This window comes from Astatotilapia calliptera, chromosome 18 (assembly GCF_900246225.1).
Source record: "Astatotilapia calliptera chromosome 18, fAstCal1.2, whole genome shotgun sequence".
Taxonomy (NCBI): Eukaryota; Metazoa; Chordata; class Actinopteri; order Cichliformes; family Cichlidae; genus Astatotilapia; species Astatotilapia calliptera.
The window spans coordinates 8,578,047-8,597,834 of NC_039319.1; the positions used below are offsets into that span (position 1 = coordinate 8,578,047).

Below are 19,788 nucleotides of genomic sequence, written 5' to 3' on the forward strand. Positions count from 1 at the left end.
GGTGTGTTGCATTTACGTTTTACAATCTGTCTTTAAAGGAAGTTCAGTCAAGCAGAGACTTCCTGTCTGTATAAAGTTGGGTTCAAATACACCTACACATCTCTCTGTTTGACGTTTCACTTTGTGCTTGCTGTTGTGCCTGTGTGTAGAGTGCAGAACAAATACTTGTTACTCCCGTAACAGTCATTATTGCACATGATTCTGCTTGAAGTCACTACTATGATTTTACAACAATATATCTGTGATAATTTATTGGGTCAAGGTTGCCCTCTCTCACAACGAGTCGATAAATACCAGCCGCACTGCTAACTTTGTCAATTAATCAGAGAGTGCCAGAGGAGGGTTGCTGAGTAGAGTGCTTTTTGTTCTTGAGGAGGCGGAGGAAACAGACATAAAGAGAGTGAACGAAACTTAGTAGAAGGAATCAGCAACAGATACTGTGTTTGCAGAAAACAACGGTTCCATTTTTTGATCTGATTCTTGAAAATCAAAAAGCCAATCAGGTAAAAAGACTTGAAATGTTTATGAAAATATGAAGTTCTAACTTCACAACAGACAATGACAGAAATCCTTTAAATAAGATGAGTTTTTCTTGACTTTTTTTGGTACAAGTATATTCTTGTACAAGAGAAATAAAGAGAAACTCAGACTTCATGAAACAACTGACATCAGTATTGTAATTCATCTCAGTTTGGCTGTTAAAAGGCCAAACATGTAATTCCAATATATTTGACAATAAAAACATTATCTTTAAATGATGAACATGGTATTTTTCACCACTAATCAGTTTCAAAATATTTATTTTCAAAATGTTCTTCCGGATAAATTAATTGAAACATTTCTCATAATTTGTTCTTGTAAAACCTCTTCAAAAGCAAAACATGTTTTTTGTTAATGTCTACTTTACATTTGACTTTTACGAAAACAATTTAGTTCCCTGGTACAACAGCTAAATTAAAAAAAAAAAAACATGAAGGCAATGAAAATCTTTTTTCTGTCTTATGTACTTTTAGCTTTGGGTGTATGTGTGTAATTCACTATGACCTTTGAGGACAAAGGCATTCAGTCTGAGTCGTAAAAAAGGAAGAGATCTGATCTTTTGGACATGTCATCTTTATCAAGAAACCAAGTGTACTGATTGGCAGTAGCATGTACTCATGAGGGTAAATATGGGGAAACTCCATTAGACATGTGACATTTGGTCAGAACAACCAGACAGATTCTTATTATATACACTTATTTAGAATTTAATTTTGAAAATTCCAGTAGAAAAATGTTTAAGATTTTTCTGTATACCTCCAGACTTTATTCTTGTTTTGCTGACTTCCCATGCCTTTCTTTCTGTAATAAATATAAATTACAAAGAAAGTTTTTCTGTTGCAGCTGTTCCACAACAAACCTAAGGTGGCTGTTAACTAACAAAGTCTTCCTAATGAGGAATTGATTTAATACATTTCTCCATAAAGTTTAGATCAGGGATTTTGAACAGATCTTACAGTGTTGGCCACATCCAGCCCACTTTGATAAGTGTGCCAAACCAATTCATTTTAGTTTATATAACGCCATGGCAAAACAACTGAAATATATTCGACAGTCCAAAATTTATGCCCTCCTTCACATTTTTAAAAGCTCCCAGTGGGCTGGATTGGAGTCTTATATTTCACACCCCTGGTCTAGATCTATAAAAAGAAAACTTGAAATGTATTAACTTTAAGTATTATTTATAGCCTGCAACACATATAAAAAATTACAATAATTATTGATAAAGATTATATGCACTACATTATTCAGGAAAACTTCAAAAAACAAGAAAAAGAAAAAGAGATTCAAGTATATAGCTCTAAAAACAAAATATTGTACTTCACAGTAAGCCATCACCATCTAAAACACAAAAATATTACTACAAAAAAGGATAATGTTTGAAAACATTAAGAAAATATTCAGTTCATTTGTGTTTTAAACAGGTGATAAATGTGATCCAACATGTCCTCTGTGCCAACATTTTAGAAAAAAGAAAAGCAGAGTTCAAGTGTTCATAGTTCATATGTGTTTAGCCTTGTGAATTTATACTGCTGATGTTCTCCAGCTCTGTTTGTTGGGCAGTGACTCTGGGCCTGGTGGGTCTGGTAACCTGAGCATACACCGTCTCTGGCTGTGGAATTTTTTTGGACTTTGTGGATTCTGTTTTAGGGTGAAACTCCACGAGGGCATAAGTAGATGTTGGGGAAAGACTCGAGGCATCTCCTGGAACATTCTCATTTCGAGTTTGGCCTGGAGGATGCTCCTAGAAACAAATCCAAAGTGTTTTGTTAAAAAACAAACAAACTGGGTGGAGCAGTGAAGAAAGAAGATGGAGGTTGATTTTGGGCAGGCGCATAAAACTAGTGTGTTAGCTCATACGTAGACTCATTAAACTATTCTGAATTTGAAGTGAATTTAAAATAAAGCTGAATCACACATTTTCTTTCTTTTTTCTCTTAAGAAAAAGTGTTCACTTACTTGAGCAGCCTCATACAGTTGATTTTCCTGGTTCCTTCGTTTACCTGCAAGCCAGTCACAGTAAATACAGATTTACTTACAGCACATATCTTCCACCGGAACGTCTAAATTCCTCGCTGGAAATAACATTGACTCCAGATCAGTTCATGTTAGCTACAGAGAACTAATACACCCCTGTCCTGTTATCATACAGTGAACTGATCAGTCTGTAAATAAATTAAATAAAATCATCGATCTTTATTGGTCAAAATGAATTTCCTTTTTTTTTTTAAATAACTTTCATCCTTAGAAAATATATTTACTGTTAATGCTTGGTGCTATTCTAGATGCAACAGTCTTAATGTCATGTATCTCTCCTATAATATTGGTGAAGAGGTGAGGTTTAGTGGGTTTTCATGTATTATAATATTACTCATTACTGTAGTCACGAACAACAAACTGGTTAAGGGCCTGTAGTAACTGTGGCCCCTTCTTTTTCCACAGTTATGTCTCGGACATGTTAATAGAAGGCAGCAATTAACAACCAACAATTAATTATTAAAAAAAATATTTAAACTATTTAATGCTATTTAACCAGGTGGGATTAGCAGTATTATTTTTTTCTTGAGAGAACTGCAGACGCTGCATCGATAAACACAGATGCAAGACAGCAAAAAAAGGGAGCTGTCTGCAGGGGTGTTTTGTTGTTTGTTTTTTAAAAGAGTAGTTTTAATTAATTACTGGTCAAAACTTGTTTCATGCAGTACTTGTATCCAATCCAATGTTCTGATGATGTGGGTGGAGCTCAGACAGCTCCACAACACACAACAACTGGAAACCAGGTGAGATACAGATAATGTGATATTCAAAGCCAACACTTTGAACTGATCCCAGTTGGGTTTTAGGGCAAAAGGCACAAAATATTTTCTGTCACATATTTGTCCAAGCAGAGTTGGCTTGAATGCTGCACTTCACAGAGTAATGTGAATGTTTAAATAAACAGCAGCAACAAAAGTGGCAAAGTGGCTTCACATCTAGGAAAAAATACACTAAAAATCAGAGCTTTTAACTGCTCATTCTTTAGCCGGTACCAAATATTTAGGTAACAGGTCGCATTATTAGATTTCAGTTGTGTCTGTTTTTTTTGTTGTTTTATGTGTATACGTGTGTTTTTGTGGTGGTTTTTCTCTCAGCCAAATTCAAATTTCTTATCCCAGTGGGATTAAATTCAATCCTACAATTCAGTCCAATTACAGTTTTACCCTCCTGTGAACAGTGTTGGGGAGTAACAGAATACATGTAACGGCGTATCGTATTTAAAATATAAAATATGAGTAACTGCATTCCATTGCAGCTACCGCTTATTAGAATACAGTTACTTTGTTGAAATAAATGGATTACACAGCGGTCTTTTCCCGTTTCATATGTTAGGCTATCCCCTCTCTAATCTTGGTAAATCCACACATTGCAGGAAATCCAAACAAAACATGCAATAAGAGGCTCTAATATAAGCGTCCTGTTAATGTTGGTGGTGTCAGTTACATGGTGGACCTGAAGCCAGGAAAACAGAGCCAGCAGTGCACGGGCAGGAATGCATTTCTTACTTGGAAATTTCACTTCACATTTAAAGAAGAAAGGGATGGGCAAACTCTGACTCTGTTTGCTATCAGCCAAGCTACTCTCAGCATCAAAAGAATATTAATGAAGGCTGCATTACAACCTGCTAGCTGCAAATAACCATGTGCAGTTCTGAAAGCAGAAAGAAAGAAAACATATTACTGATACAGAAATAGTTTTCTATACAAGATCACTGCAAAAAGTGCAGCCTTACCTAATGTCCACCCTAGTGTTACTCATTTTATATTAAGGTTTAAAAATCTAGTTGGCATTGCTTTCAGAACTGCACATGGTTATTTGCAGCTAGCAGGTTGTTAATGCTATCCATCAAACCTAACAGTCTGCGGTCTATGAACTAACCTCAGCTAACGCCAGCTAACAATGTTAGCTCGGTGGTGATTAACCTTCAGCGATAGTAATAAATCACACAGCTATAGTACATTCATGTAGTTGTAAAAAGCATGATAATATATCAAGTAATCCAAAGTATTCCGAATACGTTACTCTCATTGAGTAACTTAACAGAATACGTTACAAAATACATTTTTGGCCATGTATTCTGTAATCTATAGTGGAATACATTTTAAAAGTAATCTCCCCAGCACTGCCTGTGAATGTGCATTACTTACCTAACATTTTAAAGCAGTTGTATGTTTTAGTTCAAATGTAGCAGCAACTCGGTGCTTTATTTCTAATTTTATCTCCTCCAGCCTATATTGCCTTACTGAGGGACACCATTTTTTTAGACTCATTTTTGCTGTGAGGATCCACGAAGCTTTGAAGACAATTCATTCATGAAAGTAATCTAGACAGGATAATTTGGATACATAGATTTTAAACCTTACAGCTGATTTGATTGCTAATCTTTGCTCATTTGTTCATAAGTGTGAAATTGGGGGAAATTTGAGAACCAATGCGTCACCTAATTACATTCTGAATGAAAATTACATTCACATTTAAAAATGCCTTACAAAGCAGATCCATACTATTGTACCAAATTTGGGCTTGACTTTCTTTGTTTTCATGGAGTATTTTTATGTATATTAAAATGGTAAATGGCCTGTACTTGCATAGCGCCCTAAGGACCCTAAAGCACTTTACACAGCCAGTCATCCACCCATTCACACACTGGTGATGGGAGGCTACATTGTAGCCACAGCCACCCTGGGGCACACTGGCAGAGGCAAGGCTGCCGAGCACTGGCGCTGGTGAAGTGTCTTGCCCAAGGACACAACGACCGAGACCGGGGCTCGAACCGGCAACCTTCCGATTACAAGGCGAGCTCCCAACTCTTGAGCCACGATCGCCCCATTAAGTGCATACTTACATATTATATTAGATTTCAGTGTACTTAAAGTAGCAACAATTCTTATTTGACTGTTTTTGCTGAAAAAACAAATTGCGACTCACGTTTTGCGACAATGCAAATGATGACAATGATGAAAATGAAACCACAGAGGCCACCAGCAGCTGCGATAATTATGTTTGCACTTGAAACTGTAAAGAAAACAAAATATTACATCACAAACAATCTGACGAGAATCTGTCATTTTAAATTTGCAGTTATTTCAGTAATGGCAGAATCATCACACCAGAAGCACAAACACTTTGTGTTAAATCTCAAAAGGTTTTGGACTACCAATCAAAATTCACCAACCAAAGGTGATTAGATTTAGAAATTTTCATACACTTCTATGACTGTTAATGGAAAGCTGCAAATCCTTTTTAGATCTTCACCTTGGTTAACGGCATGTCTGTGGTGAGAATGACTGGACAGAAACCAGGAATTTACGAACTAGAATGGAAGACAGGACACACGGTGAGTGAGAGAGACTGAAACAAGGAACAGAGGGACACTCAGCTGACATAATCACAGATGAATGAGACAAGGGGAGCAAAACTGAACATTTAGCACACAGGAAACAGGACACAGGCTATAAAACAGCAAATGACCAACACTGAGACATAGATTAAGATATACAATACAAAGAAAGGTAAACAAACACAGATTTGGCTGAACTAGACAAAAAAAATACATGGGAAGGAAGACAAATCAGGGATAAAGAAACTAAACTGGTGTTTTCTAGTTTTTGAGAGTTTAATACCTTCTATTTCAACAGAAAAACACGAATAGGCCAATATAAAGCGATGAAGTCTTTAAAGATTGAAAATTAGTTTTACTTCTTTGTTCTGCTGCATAAACTCTTTAAATTGGTATGATTTAAATCAGTCATTCATGTCTTTACGGCCTTTAAACTTACCTGTCCTTGTATCACAGTAATGTTTAGTCTTACTGTCTGTCCAGCTGACTTTATTGCTGTGATTACAGATGATGAAGTCTCCATGCAGGTAAACAATTAAAGACGAATAATAATCTGGGGTTTTCAAACTGTTTTCTTCCACCTGAGAGCAGTTTTGGGCATCACATGTGAAAATGCTGCTGATTTGAGAATCCACTGTGCTGCAGGTCACAGTGAGGTTACAGGAGTCTGAACTGCCAGACACAGAGTCCACTGTCAGGTCAACTGGAGAAACTGCATCTGAAGAGTAACAGGCATAAAGAGATTTAAAACAGGTCTATGTTGTATCACCATTTCAAAAAGATAATGAAAACAGAAACCTACCTTGGACTATGACCTTGTATTCAGCTACCTTTTGGTCTTCATTGCCAACCATGAATGCAGTATAATCTCCACTGTCACTGTGTTGCACATTCTTTAATAACAAAGAGTAATTTTGCCTGAAGAGCTCAGCCCTTCCTTCATATTTGTCAAACACAACTGGATCATTATTAAAACCACATTTAGCTACATTGTTAGTTTCGTTAAATTTCCAGATCAATTCAGTTTTTATGTCTAGTACAACAGATTTCTCTACATCCAGGTGTAAGTCCTTTCCACGGAGGAGAAACACATGTCGGAGCCCTAAAAGAAAAACAACAAACCTGATGTCAGAATCATCTTATTAACATGCAACTGGAACTCCTTAAATTAAATACAGTAGATATTTTTTCAGAATTTTTTTCTTAACTATTTTTATTATTGTTTAGTCAACATAGTTACATCATCTGTTTATATTTATATGTTTATAATTAAAATTGTATTCAGCTGTAATAAAACACCCTTACATCAAAGATCTCTCATATTAATATAGATTTGTGTGTAACTGCCAAAATGTTTGATTGTGGTTTTTCCTACTCCCTTCCCCAACCTGACTTGCGATCACATGCAGCACATGCTATGCCACACATCTTCCTTCAGTCACTGGTTGTCTAGGTTTCAAAACATTTACAACAATAAAATGTGGGCTTTCTCGTGAAAATCCTATTGGAAATTATGGCTTCCACCCAACTTTAGATGGTGCACCTCTAATATCTAGAGTTGTCAACATTTATGAAACTAACCAAACTAACCAGATACTTTTTTGTCTCAGGAAGCTTCTCTGCTTCCCTCCATGAGAGGAAGAGGGAAGCTGCAACCCTCAAACCTGTACAGAATATGTCCAGCCAAACCAAAAATCATCAATGAAGGAATCAACCATGAAAAATTAAAAGAAGACTGAGATAAAGTTATACAACATTTTAAATCCTTAATCTTAGCCTTTCAGACCCTAAGTGTCTGCTTGAACATCAAACAGTATTTCTTGAAACGCTCTTTTATCTTATCTTTTTAAAAAATTATTATTTATCATTTGCATTTACAAAAATGAACTAACGAGCACCGGGGACTTTTTTTCATTAAACTGGAAGTTTACGTGACAGTGCTGTGCCTAAATTTAAAGAGGTGATTCAACTGTTATTTCCTTCAACAGACAAAAGCCCCACAGCTACTGAGCTGCTGATTTTCTTACATTTATCATTTGCTTATTTTTGTTTCAGTTCTTGCTGACATCCACAAATGTGTGCATTTTGGGCTTTTTTTTTGTAAGATACAACAAATACCTTTAATAGATTAAATAAAGATTAATGAAACTGAAATATTAGTAGAATTGCAAAATCTATCAATCATGTTCCTTAAGAAAAACAAAAAAGGCTGTGTTCATTCAGTTCACACTTCTTTCACACTTTGATTCCAAACTTTGATCGTTTTGCTTTCTCTCCACATGTCAAAGTAACATTGGCCAGGAAGATCAAATTGTTCTCCCTTTTTTGTCATTTTGTCAACATATGTACTCAAACTGATCTAAAGGAATAACAGATAATGATAACTAAACTAGTGATGACTTCACAACATGTTTGAAATGAAAACTGCTGTCAAACTTAAAACTGTTCCTGTAGGTATTCATCATTCTATGTTTACAGTTTTATACAGTTTTATACTGTATTACTGTAATATTGTTCACATTTTCTCATTTAGGATCTAAAATTGCAGACCATCCACTGCTTGCATATGTCTGCAGTGATATATATATATATATATATATAGTGTCCATCAATTGTTTGTGTGTGTTCTTCTAACTCTGTTTTTTTAAGTTGAATGTTCATCTAAAACATACTTCACTCTCAAAGCATAAATGTTTGTACTCAGAAAGAGGAGGTAATAAAAATATTTTTCTCGGTAGAATAATTTTAGCATCCATGTAGTTCGTGACTGCTGACAGAATTAAATTAGAAAGTGAACACACTGGTGTTTATTTTTAGTTGGAGCTGAAGACATTGGAGTTTATCTCACAGCTATCAGAGTCTCATATGTGCTTCTTCATCTACTTGCAGTCTCACAGCTGTGACCACACACTTAACCACTTCTCAGTTGTAATATCAGCATTATATATTATTATGCAGCATTTCACATTTAACTTTGATCAGTAATCATGCTGTTTCTGTTGATTTTACTTTGTTGTAAGGAGTCATTCAGCATATGTGATCACCCATTTTATGACATACTGCTATATACTGTTGCTTCATACAGAAATAGTATTTTATCTGTTAGTTTTTGTCACAGTAAAACTAACTATAAGAGGAAGTTCAGTCAAGCTTGTACACAGATGACCAAAGAGAAACCCACAGTCTGTCTGCCTGATGTTTGCATTTGTGCTTGTAGCAGTTTGTAAAGCATTGTTGCAGGAGTGCAGTACAAAAACGTGGTACTCATGTAGCCGAGTTAATATTGTAGATGATTCTACTTGCTATGATTACCATAATTTCACAGCAATGAAGCTGCAGAAATGCATTGGTCTAATGTTTCCTTTTTTCAGAGGAAGTAAATAAATACAACTATCAATGTGAAGTTAAGTTCATCAGAGCATATCTGAGAGTACATGACCACTGGAAATTATAGAAACATTAAAGAGAAGACTTGCAAATGGTTTTAAAGCTCTGGGCCACCCCTGCTCCTGTCCTGCCTTTCTCCCCTGACTGCTCTTCCTGGGTCCCCTCTGCTGTCAGTTCTCACAGTTCTGGTGCTCCAGTTTCCTGCTAACTGTCCTCTTTTTGGCTTCCAGTTAAAAAAAAGAAAAAGCTTTGTGCCATGATGTCAGATTGTGGTAATCATGACACAGAATTGTATTGTCTTTTAACTTCTGGCTTTGAAATATATATTAAAAATATATATGTTTAATGAAATGTATAATTTGAATCATTTAAAAATATATACATTTGGTAGATTACGACACAGAGGTCTCTACACTGGCCCCTTTCTCCCTGCTCTCAAGCCAAGTAATTTCTTCTGAACTCAGCTGGGTATGGAGACTACAGTAGTTCCAAAGAAGTGGAACAAGCAGGCATTAGCCAGTTATAATGGGGAAGTATAAACAGAAAAGAGTGACGTGACCCTGACCTGGCACTCATAGAAATTTCCCTCTTACAGTCTTTTGTTCTTCAAAATCGTAATAAAAACATTGCATTTAAAAATAAACCTGTTGATCAGGGGTTCTGCCAAATGATGTCCAAATTATTCTAAAATGATTATATAATAAGTGGCTTATTCTAGTTCTAGCTCACAATTGCATATGGATAACACAAAGTTACGGGTGGAAACACAGACAGAGGGAGAGAAGTGATACTGACAAGAGGAAAGAAGAGGAAACCAAATTAAATAGATAGATGTCAGCAACTGACATCTGTGTGTGTGTGTGTGTGTGTGTGTGTGTGTGCGTGCGTGCGTGCGTGCGTGCGTGCGTGCGTGCGTGCGTGCGTGCGTGCGTGCGTGTGTGTGTGTGTGTGTGTGTGTGCGCATTCCTCTGTGTGTGTGTGTGTATGCCTATGTGACAGAGAGACACATTATCTTTTTACAACATGTGAACATGGCTGCTTCAGTTTTCGGTTTAATATCAGACACTTTTTGTGAATTTGTGTTCTACTGGTTTTGAGTGGAGTACAGTACTTCAGCGTTTATCAAAAAAACCATTAAGGGAATTTTGTTTATTTGCACTACATGGTTTGTTGAGTTACTGAAGAAGAAGTGGACTGATCCCTACCAAGACTAGCCTGGGACATGGAACGTCACCTCTCTGGTGAAAAAGGGGCCGGATAAAACTACATTTTAATTCAACTTCAGCCAAATTGATTTGGGAAAAGAATGTAAAAATAACACAAAGAAATCGAGCAGATAGTCAGCACTTACCAGCCCCATGTTACCATTATTCATAGTTCAGAAACATCGATGTTGAAAATCAGTCTGATTTTTCATTTGTTAATATGTCAAAAGCATACTTATTGCAATGTAATTATTGTAATTTCAATACCGATTTTCTTGCCTGGTATTCATTTTTCACTGTATTTATTTGACTTTCTTCCTCCCTGACAATTATTTATTATATGTCATTTGTTGTTTGCCTTTTACAAACAATTTAGTGCTATAGTACAAAACCAGATTCCAAAAAGCAAAGGAGACGAATCACTTTGACATATTAGTGTACAAAATAATACTAATAAAAATATAATATTAATCAGAGTGTAAAAATAAGTGTTTACCTTGTATTTCAAATGAAAGCAGCAAAAGAACTCCCCAAAATAAAATACGTGCCATCTTCACACCTTCTGTGAAAATCAGGAAGTGCAAACTTCCTCATTTAAGATTTTCAGCAGTGATGCACACAGCCTGTGTGGGTTGTCCCAAGACTAAAACCTCTATGTGACGACAGTGACATAAATACAAAGAATGACTCTCCTCTCTTCTGAGCTTTCTCTTTCATTGTCACTTTTTTGTTTTTTTACATTGTATTCCTACTGTATAAATCTTTTACAGTAAAAGATTATAAATAAATGAAATGTTTCTACGTACCAAAATGTTCAACCTAATATTGGAAATGTTGAGTTTGATTCGGATCAACAGTAGTCTGCTTCACTTACACAGTTTCATATTTGTTAAATTAAGATATAGACTAAGCTGAAATTTGCTCCAGAAAGACTCAATCCCCATAGGTATGGTAAGAAATTTTAACAGTATTAGGATCACTTAAAGCAAAAACTTGAAATTGTGTGGATTATGGGGGGGAAGGAAAAAACATGATAAATTTCCAAGACAAAAATGTGCCAGACAGGCTGGTCTGAGCACTTCATAAACTGATGATCTACTAAGATTTTTCTACACACTTTGAGAAGTTTGATTAGACTGGTTAGTTAAATAGCCATCCTTTACGACCAAGATATGCAAAAGCACATGTCTGAACACACAACACATCAAAACTTGAAGCAGATGGCTTACAGCTGCAGACCACACTGTTTGCCCTTCCTGTCAGCTAAGAACAGGAAACAGAGGCTATAGTTTGCATGTGTTCACCAAAAAAAGATTAAAAATCATTCTAAGAACTGAGACAAAAGGGTCCAACACAGAAATGTCCAAGGTGTATTTAATAAATCGTGTGGTAAACTTGTGGTGACAGGATAATTTCTTTAGCGCATGTAACCATGTAAGTTTTAAAATGTTTTTTTTTTTCACAGACTGTACATGAAATTCACCTTAGTCCACTGACATTACCTGATAAATGATACAAGAGTGTACTTACAGTACTTTTACTTTGAAGTTAAAATATACTGTTGTTGATTTGAGTATAAATAATAATACATTTGTTAGAACTGTAACCTTTTCAATAACAGTTGTTAGTGATAACGTAAAAAGTATTATTAGGTTTACACATGTCATTTCAATGCTACTACATAGGCTGCATTTTCCTGTCCTCCTCCTTTCTTGCTATCTAATGTGTATTCTTGTCCATCAACATCCCAGTGTTTATGACAAATCTATAAATATTTTATAGATATTGAACAAAGAATGTACAGTTTAAAAAAAACAAAGACCTCCCCCCCCAAAGAACAAAACAAGGCAAACAAAACCCAAATAAATAAAAAAACCCAATACATTTTGTTTTGTTTGAACTCATCCATCATCCTTCAGGGCACTCCTGAGAGAATCTGATTACAATATTTGTCCGGTGTGATTTTCTAGAAAAAAATCCAAAATATCATGTTAGATAAATATTATTGTCAAAATAATTTTATCATATATTGTACAATTATGCAAGAATTTTGTGGGCTCCTTTAGGTGGAATAGAATGAATACGAATTCTTGTAGTGGAAGTTACATAAAGTACAAATCAGCAGATGCTTCCGGGTAAGTGAGAAACTTAGTGAGTTACTGAGTGGCTGTATCTTATTATTAATATAGTTTACTTTATAAATAAAATCCATTGTGAACTACACATTACTGACTAAGAAGCCTACAGACACAACAGTGTTGTGTCTGTAGGCTTCCGTCAATCTTATATTTTAATTCACAGTTCTTTTCTAGCTGAACACCCTTCTTATCTGTGAACTGTCATATGACTTACAAACACTTAGTTTGTCTGTCACTCCTCTAGCTTGCTCCTCTACAAATAGTTTTTTCAGAATTTAGTAGAACAGAGTTCTCCTGTTTTGTGCATTGGTCCTGGAATAACCTTCAAAATGTAACAAAGATTTCTGCAATGGAATAATACAGTTACTTCTCTTAAAGTGGAGATGAAAAACTACATGTATAGAGTCTGTATAAAATGAATAAAGTGTTTAAAGTTTATAGAACATATTTAACGCCATCTTCTGTCAGTACAGAACATTACAGTACAGCATCAGGTTGGTTGGTTGGTTGCGGTCAATAGACTTACATTATTATATGTTACCTTACTAATAACACAACCAATAACTCAGGGCAACATAACGAGACTAAAAATAGAAATCAGTTTAAGGAGGACATTTCTGTACTGCCCCGTGCTGCAACTATAACTTCTGTGTTAACAAATCAAGGATATATTGCTTCTTGATGCATGCTCAATCATCCAGGTAAGGAAAGTCTGCAATAAGTGGGCAGTCTCGTGAGAAACTGAAGACATTACTTGGATGAATGACAAAACATTTCTCCCACATCCAGATGAACAGAATCACCTTTTTGGGAAGGATATACTGCCCATTTTCACTCTTTGTCTCTTTACCAGTAAATACACTGACACGGGAAAACTTGGTGTAAACTAGCATTTATACATGTAGTGTTTCATGCCCACTTAAAGATGATCTTTGCATTATTTTCCTTGTTATTTTAATTCTTTTTTGATTTTTTTTGCAGAATTTTTCTATTTGCTTGTGTTTACTGAAGTTGCACTGCATTTGACTTTCTGGGCCACCACTGTTTCAAGTGACAACTGAATCTGTAAAACCTTATACCAAACAAATTTATACTGCTTTACCAAAACATAATTTCAGCTGCACTATAATCATTCTTATGGCATTGCAGAATCATACAAGGAATGCTTTTGTGCATGAAGTGTATGCTTTAATACAATGCTAGATTTCTGTGTATTTAGTGTAGATTCACTGTTGTTGCTGCTTAAAAACAGACTGGGACTTACATTTTGTGACAATGCAAAGGGCAATGAAGACAGACAAGAGAAAGAGACCAACTGAAGTTGAAATCTGAATTAGGGTGGCTCTGCTGTGAACTGTAAAGAAACCAAAACATTGGGTTAGAAACGGTTAGAAACATTGTAATAACTGTACAATTATGTGTTAGGGTAGACTTGCTCTAAAAGCCCAAGCACTCAACTTTTGCAAATGTTGGTTTAAAACCTTTTGAGCTCTGTTAGAGTTTTTCAGTGGCTATTTCAGTGATTGTGATTTTTTTTCTAATAACAACTATTAAACAACATATCTACTGCTGTGCCAATTTACTACAACAAATTAGTGTCACAAACATTTGCATACACAAAATGGTATGTTTGCTTCTTCAGAGTGAGGGTAGACCATAATGGTAAATGCATGGTATTCAGGATCAGAACAGAATGTGAAAACTTTTTCAAATTCTTGAAAAATCGGTGGGTTATGGCTCGTGTAAAGGAAACACTATTTTAACTACACTACAGGGAGTGCAGAATTATTAGGCAAGTTGTATTTTTGAGGAATAATTTTATTATTGAACAACAACCATGTTCTCAATGAACCCAAAAAACTCAGTAATATCAAAGCTGAATGTTTTTGGAAGTAGTTTTTAGTTTGTTTCTAGTTTTAGCTATTTTAGGGGGATATCTGTGTGTGCAGGTGACTATTACTGTGCATAATTATTAGGCGACTTAACAAAAAACAAATATACCCATTTCAATTATTTATTTTTACCAGTGAAACCAATATAACATCTCCACATTCACAAATATACATTTCTGACATTCAAAAACAAAACAAAAACAAATCAGCGACCAATATAGCCACCTTTCTTTGCAAGGACACTCAAAAGCCTGCCATCCATGGATTCTGTCAGTGTTTTGATCTGTTCACCATCAACATTGCGTGCAGCAGCAACCACAGCCTCCCAGACACTGTTCAGAGAGGTGTACTGTTTTCCCTCCTTGTAAATCTCACATTTGATGATGGACCACAGGTTCTCAATGGGGTTCAGATCAGGTGAACAAGGTGGCCATGTCATTAGTTTTTCTTCTTTTATACCCTTTCTTGCCAGCCACGCTGTGGAGTACTTGGACGCGTGTGATGGAGCATTGTCCTGCATGAAAATCATGTTTTTCTTGAAGGATGCAGACTTCTTCCTGTACCACTGCTTGAAGAAGGTGTCTTCCAGAAACTGGCAGTAGGACTGGGAGTTGAGCTTGACTCCATCCTCAACCCGAAAAGGCCCCACAAGCTCATCTTTGATGATACCAGCCCAAACCAGTACTCCACCTCCACCTTGCTGGCGTCTGAGTTGGACTGGAGCTCTCTGCCCTTTACCAATCCAGCCACGGGCCCATCCATCTGGCCCATCAAGACTCACTCTCATTTCATCAGTCCATAAAACCTTAGAAAAACCAGTCTCGAGATATTTCTTGGCCCAGTCTTGACGTTTCAGCTTGTGTGTCTTGTTCAGTGGTGGTCGTCTTTCAGCCTTTCTTACCTTGGCCATGTCTCTGAGTATTGCACACCTTGTGCTTTTGGGCACTCCAGTGATGTTGCAGCTCTGAAATATGGCCAAACTGGTGGCAAGTGGCATCTTGGCAGCTGCACGCTTGACTTTTCTCAGTTCCATCCATTCCATCCATCCATTCGCTTCCGCTTATCCTTTTCAGGGTCACGGGGGGCGCTGGAGCCTATCCCAGCTGTCATAGGGCGAGAGGCAGGGTACACCCTGGACAGGTCGCCAGTCTGTCGCAGGGCCAACACACAGGGACAGACAACCATTTGCACTCACATTCATTCGCACATTCACACCTAGTGACAATTTGGATTATCCAATTAACCTATCCCCACAAGCTGCATGTCTTTGGACAGTGGGAGGAAGCCGGAGTACCCGGAGGGAATCCACGCAAACACGGGGAGAACATGCAAACTCCACACAGAAAGACCCCGGCCTGATGTTGGAATTGAACTCAGGACCTTCTTGCTGTGCAGCAACAGTGCTAACCACCGTGCCACCGTGCTGCCCTTTTCTCAGTTCATGGGCAGTTATTTTGCGCCTTGGTTTTTCCACACGCTTCTTGCGACCCCGTTGACTATTTTGAATGAAACGCTTGATTGTTCGATGATCACACTTCAGAAGCTTTGCAATTTTGAGACTGCTGCATCCCTCTGCAAGATATCTCACTATTTTTGACTTTTATGAGCCTGTCAAGTCCTTCTTTTGACCCATTTTGCCAAAGGAAAGGACGTTGCCTAATAATTATCCACACCTGATATAGGGTGTTGATGTCATTAGACCACACCCCTTCTCATTACAGAGATGCACATCACCTAATATGCTTAATTGGTAGTAGGCTTTCGAGCCTATACAGCTTGGAGTAAGACAACATGCATGAAGAGGATGATGTGGACAAAATACTCATTTGCCTAATAATTCTGCACTCCCTGTAGAATTCTTCACCAAACCAAACATGGGAGGTTTTGAGAATTTAACAGAAACCTTTTGTTTCACCTGGAAACAGATAAAATCCTTAGGATAAAAAAAAATGCTTTTAGGTTTACAATTCTTTTTTCACTGAGCTGAATAATATATTAAAGTGGATTTATCATTCATATCATCATTGCTCTTATACTTACCTGTAATTGCCTTGCAGTCAAACTTGATCTTATTGTATTCCCAGCTAACTTGGTTGCTGTGATTACACAGGATAAAGTCTTGGTGGCGGTAGACAATGAAAGAGGATGAATAGTTTGTGGGTTTTTCTTTGACCTGAGAGCAGTTTTTGTCATCACATCTAAAAGAATGGTGGATGGATGAATCCACTGTGCTGCAGGTCACAGCAAGGACACAGGACTCTGAGCTGCCAGACACAGAGTCCACTGTCAGGTGTACTGGAGAAACTGGATCTGAAGAGGAACAGACATGAAGAGATTTAAAACAGGTCTATGCCTGACCAATATTTCAAAAAGATTAAAAAAGAAACCTACCTTGGACTATGACCTTGTATTCAGCTACCTTTTGGTCTACATTGCTAACCATGAGTGCAGTATAATCTCCACTGTCACTGTGTTGTACATTCTTTAATAGCAAAGAGTAATTTTGCCTGAAGAGCTCAGCCCTTCCTTCATATTTGTCAAACACAACTGGATCATTATTAAAAGCACATTTAGCTACATTGTTAGTTTTATTAAATTTCCAGATCAAATCTGTTTTTTTGTCTAGTACAACAGATCTCCCTATATCCAGATGTAAGTCCTTTCCATGCCGCACAAACACATATTGGAACTCTAAAAGAACAGAAATATAAAAAAAAAACAGAATTAAAAAAAGAACAACAACACAAATATCAGAATTATGTGCATAAAGCTACATATGGTCAAATGTAATTTAATGACAGAAGGTGATGTCAACTTAATATCACTAAAATAATGTGAAATAGCATTTAATTCACCTAAAACTATATCAGATTCACTTCTCTATATTCTCCTGCCCAATCTGAGAAGTGAAACGTGGAAAATGCCTCCAGTCAGTTGAGGTGGTGCCAAGCAAATTATATGGGCTTCATAGTAAGAAAACCTGCTCCCACTAAAAGGGATGGTTTCACTTTCACACTATTATACAGAGATGTGCTTAAATGTATTAAACTTCACAAAACATGACTATCCAGAGTTCTGAGCAGCAGGGAAAGATTTAGTCTGTTTGCTATTAGTTATTTAATATTACTTCCACAACTGTTCTGTCACATTGTCTCTCCAAAACCTTCAGTTGTGTTTTTGGGGAACTTCCTCATTATTTTAAATCAAACTTGTCCTGACATTTGGGATAGAAACAAAATATTTAAAATATTCCCAATTTTTATCTGATCACTTTTAAATAGTATTTAAATGTATAATAATGAACTATACAACACTGTGAGGAAAACAAATCTGTACGCGTCCATCTAAAAATACTGAAACTAAATTTAAGGAAGTGATCCCTCTTCTTTTATTTTCGTCTGCGTCATGTACCAACATAATACAGAGCAACTACCTAAACGTCACTCTCTGTCATTTATCTCACTAACAGCACAACAACCTCACTGTATATGATGATGTGTACTGCAGATCCTCTGAAATTAGGATGAGACAAGGAAAATACAACTAAATTGAAGGCAAGCAAGTAACTTAATACTGGAACATCACAGGAACACTGACTTAACATACACACGGAACACAGAAAAGCAGGAAAACTGGGAATTAACTATAAGCAATAAGTGTTCTTGGGGAGACATGAACAAATTATGTCTTTTATGATTAAAACATTATGAAAGAAAAAAACACAACCTAAACAGAAATTAGCTTTATAATGCTGGGAAACAAAACATAAAATACATCTAGAAAACAAAACTCTTGACATATAATACAAAATTAAATTAAAATGTTGAACTTAAAACAAACGCACCCAGGACTGTGACAAAACCACTTTTGTAACGGTTAGCCCAAACTTCCTAGTAGCTTACAGCGCTCTGGACTTTTTTTTCAGAAATGCTCTCTCTCCATTTGATGTATTATGATGTGCCTGTCAGCTTATATAAAACATGTCAATACCTGTTTATTATTTATTTATATTACATTTACTTGACTTTCTTCCTCTCATTCCCTAATGGCTTTATTTGCTGTACAAATTTTACAATATTCATTAGTGCTGAGGTAACACCTAGGTTTAAAGATAAATTGAGTTCATCCAGTTAGTATAAAAGTTGGTTCTTACCATTTACTTCACATGAACACAGCCATAAAAAAGCGCTAAAAAACACAATCCGCTCCATCTTGACACAGTTTCACAGCTTTGGTTTGAGAAAGCAGAAACACTCCCTGCACACGTGACAGTTTGATTCCAGTCAACTGAGTCATTTGCCAGAATGTACTTGTTAAGTTCCTTTTCTAATACCCTATTCTCACATCCGTCACTCGCATCTCTGGTGAAAGGGACTGAGAGGAATCAAGTACGTGCAATTTCGGAAATTACAAAGCAGGTTTGTGTGTTGATGTGGAGAACGGTCGGATCGAGAGAGACTGAAGTTCGGTTCACTTCTCATTACATCTGAGAGAGGGTGAAAAGGCTTAAAGTGCTAAATCATTCTTTTTTTTACTGCCTTACTTTCAGTTAATGTATTTTGTTTTGCACTATGCATATTTTATATGCCATTAGGTCATTTATTGTGAAAATTCTCATGTAGGAACTATTGTACTGCATTTTGGTTCCACTGGTGCACCTGAGGGAGATGCACGCCCATGTTGATATGTGAGCATGGCAAGTTGAAGCAAGAGAAGCCAATTTAATTCAGAGAAAGTTGTTTCTTAAAAGTATCTGTAAAGTGCTCATTTCTGCCTCAAAGCATGGGTCAGCCAGCGAGGTATGTTTGTATGTTATATAGATCATTTTATGTCTTTAATTCACTCGTCTTACTATCTCATTGGATTTTATGTTATGTTTTAGTTCGACGGTGGCGTAGTTTGTGATCAAGGTGAAGCTGTAACAACCCCAAGATCTTACAACTAACATTAAAGCCAACTTCATGCCATCAGTAAAAGAACTCTTTATTGACTTTAAGAAGAGGTAGAAGTGATAGTCGAACTCGGACCTGCATGATTCCCGGCCCCCTGGTGGCAACATCGTGCCAGTGCACCAAGGACCAAGCTGCTGCAAATGTTAATGGACACACAGGTTCACAGTTGCTTCTTCATAAAGATGTCCAGAAGCCAGACATTAAAGTTTATGTTTGGAAAGATGACACAAGGAAGGAGAAACAATAAGGAACTGTGTTAAGCCTGACAACAACAGCATCACAAGTTAGCAAGAAGGG

At 36.6% G+C, this 19,788-nt stretch overlaps 1 protein-coding gene across 2 annotated transcripts; it reads right to left on the reverse strand.

Annotated features, from left to right (window-relative positions):
• Window positions 1-1,097: 1,097 nt before the first annotated feature.
• Window positions 1,098-18,811, reverse strand: LOC113011287 (uncharacterized). Of its 2 annotated transcripts, none has more exons than XM_026150762.1 (6): window positions 18,693-18,811; window positions 16,931-17,230; window positions 6,357-6,635; window positions 5,506-5,592; window positions 2,500-2,543; window positions 1,098-2,284 (listed from the first exon to the last, which is right to left on the reverse strand). In XM_026150762.1, the coding sequence occupies exons 1-6, from the start codon at window positions 18,748-18,750 to the stop codon at window positions 2,051-2,053; spliced, it is 1,002 nt and encodes a 333-aa protein (XP_026006547.1). In that variant the 5' UTR covers window positions 18,751-18,811; the 3' UTR covers window positions 1,098-2,050. The 2 variants fall into 2 exon arrangements, with proteins under 2 accessions (XP_026006547.1, XP_026006548.1); XM_026150763.1 differs by lacking the exons at window positions 16,931-17,230; window positions 18,693-18,811 and adding exons at window positions 6,720-7,019; window positions 11,006-11,104.
• Between the last annotated feature and the right edge of the window lie 977 nt (window positions 18,812-19,788).

Coding starts and splice junctions, on each gene's coding strand:
- LOC113011287 (XM_026150762.1), bottom strand. CDS start 18,750: ATGGAGCGGATTGTGTTTTTTAGCGCTTTTTTATGGCTGTGTTCATGT. Junction 17,231..18,692: donor GTGTTCATGTGAAGTAAATG/GTAAGAACCAAC, acceptor CTGTTCTTTTAG/AGTTCCAATATGTGTTTGTG. Junction 2,285..2,499: donor AACTGTATGAGGCTGCTCAA/GTAAGTGAACAC, acceptor ATTTGTTTCTAG/GAGCATCCTCCAGGCCAAAC.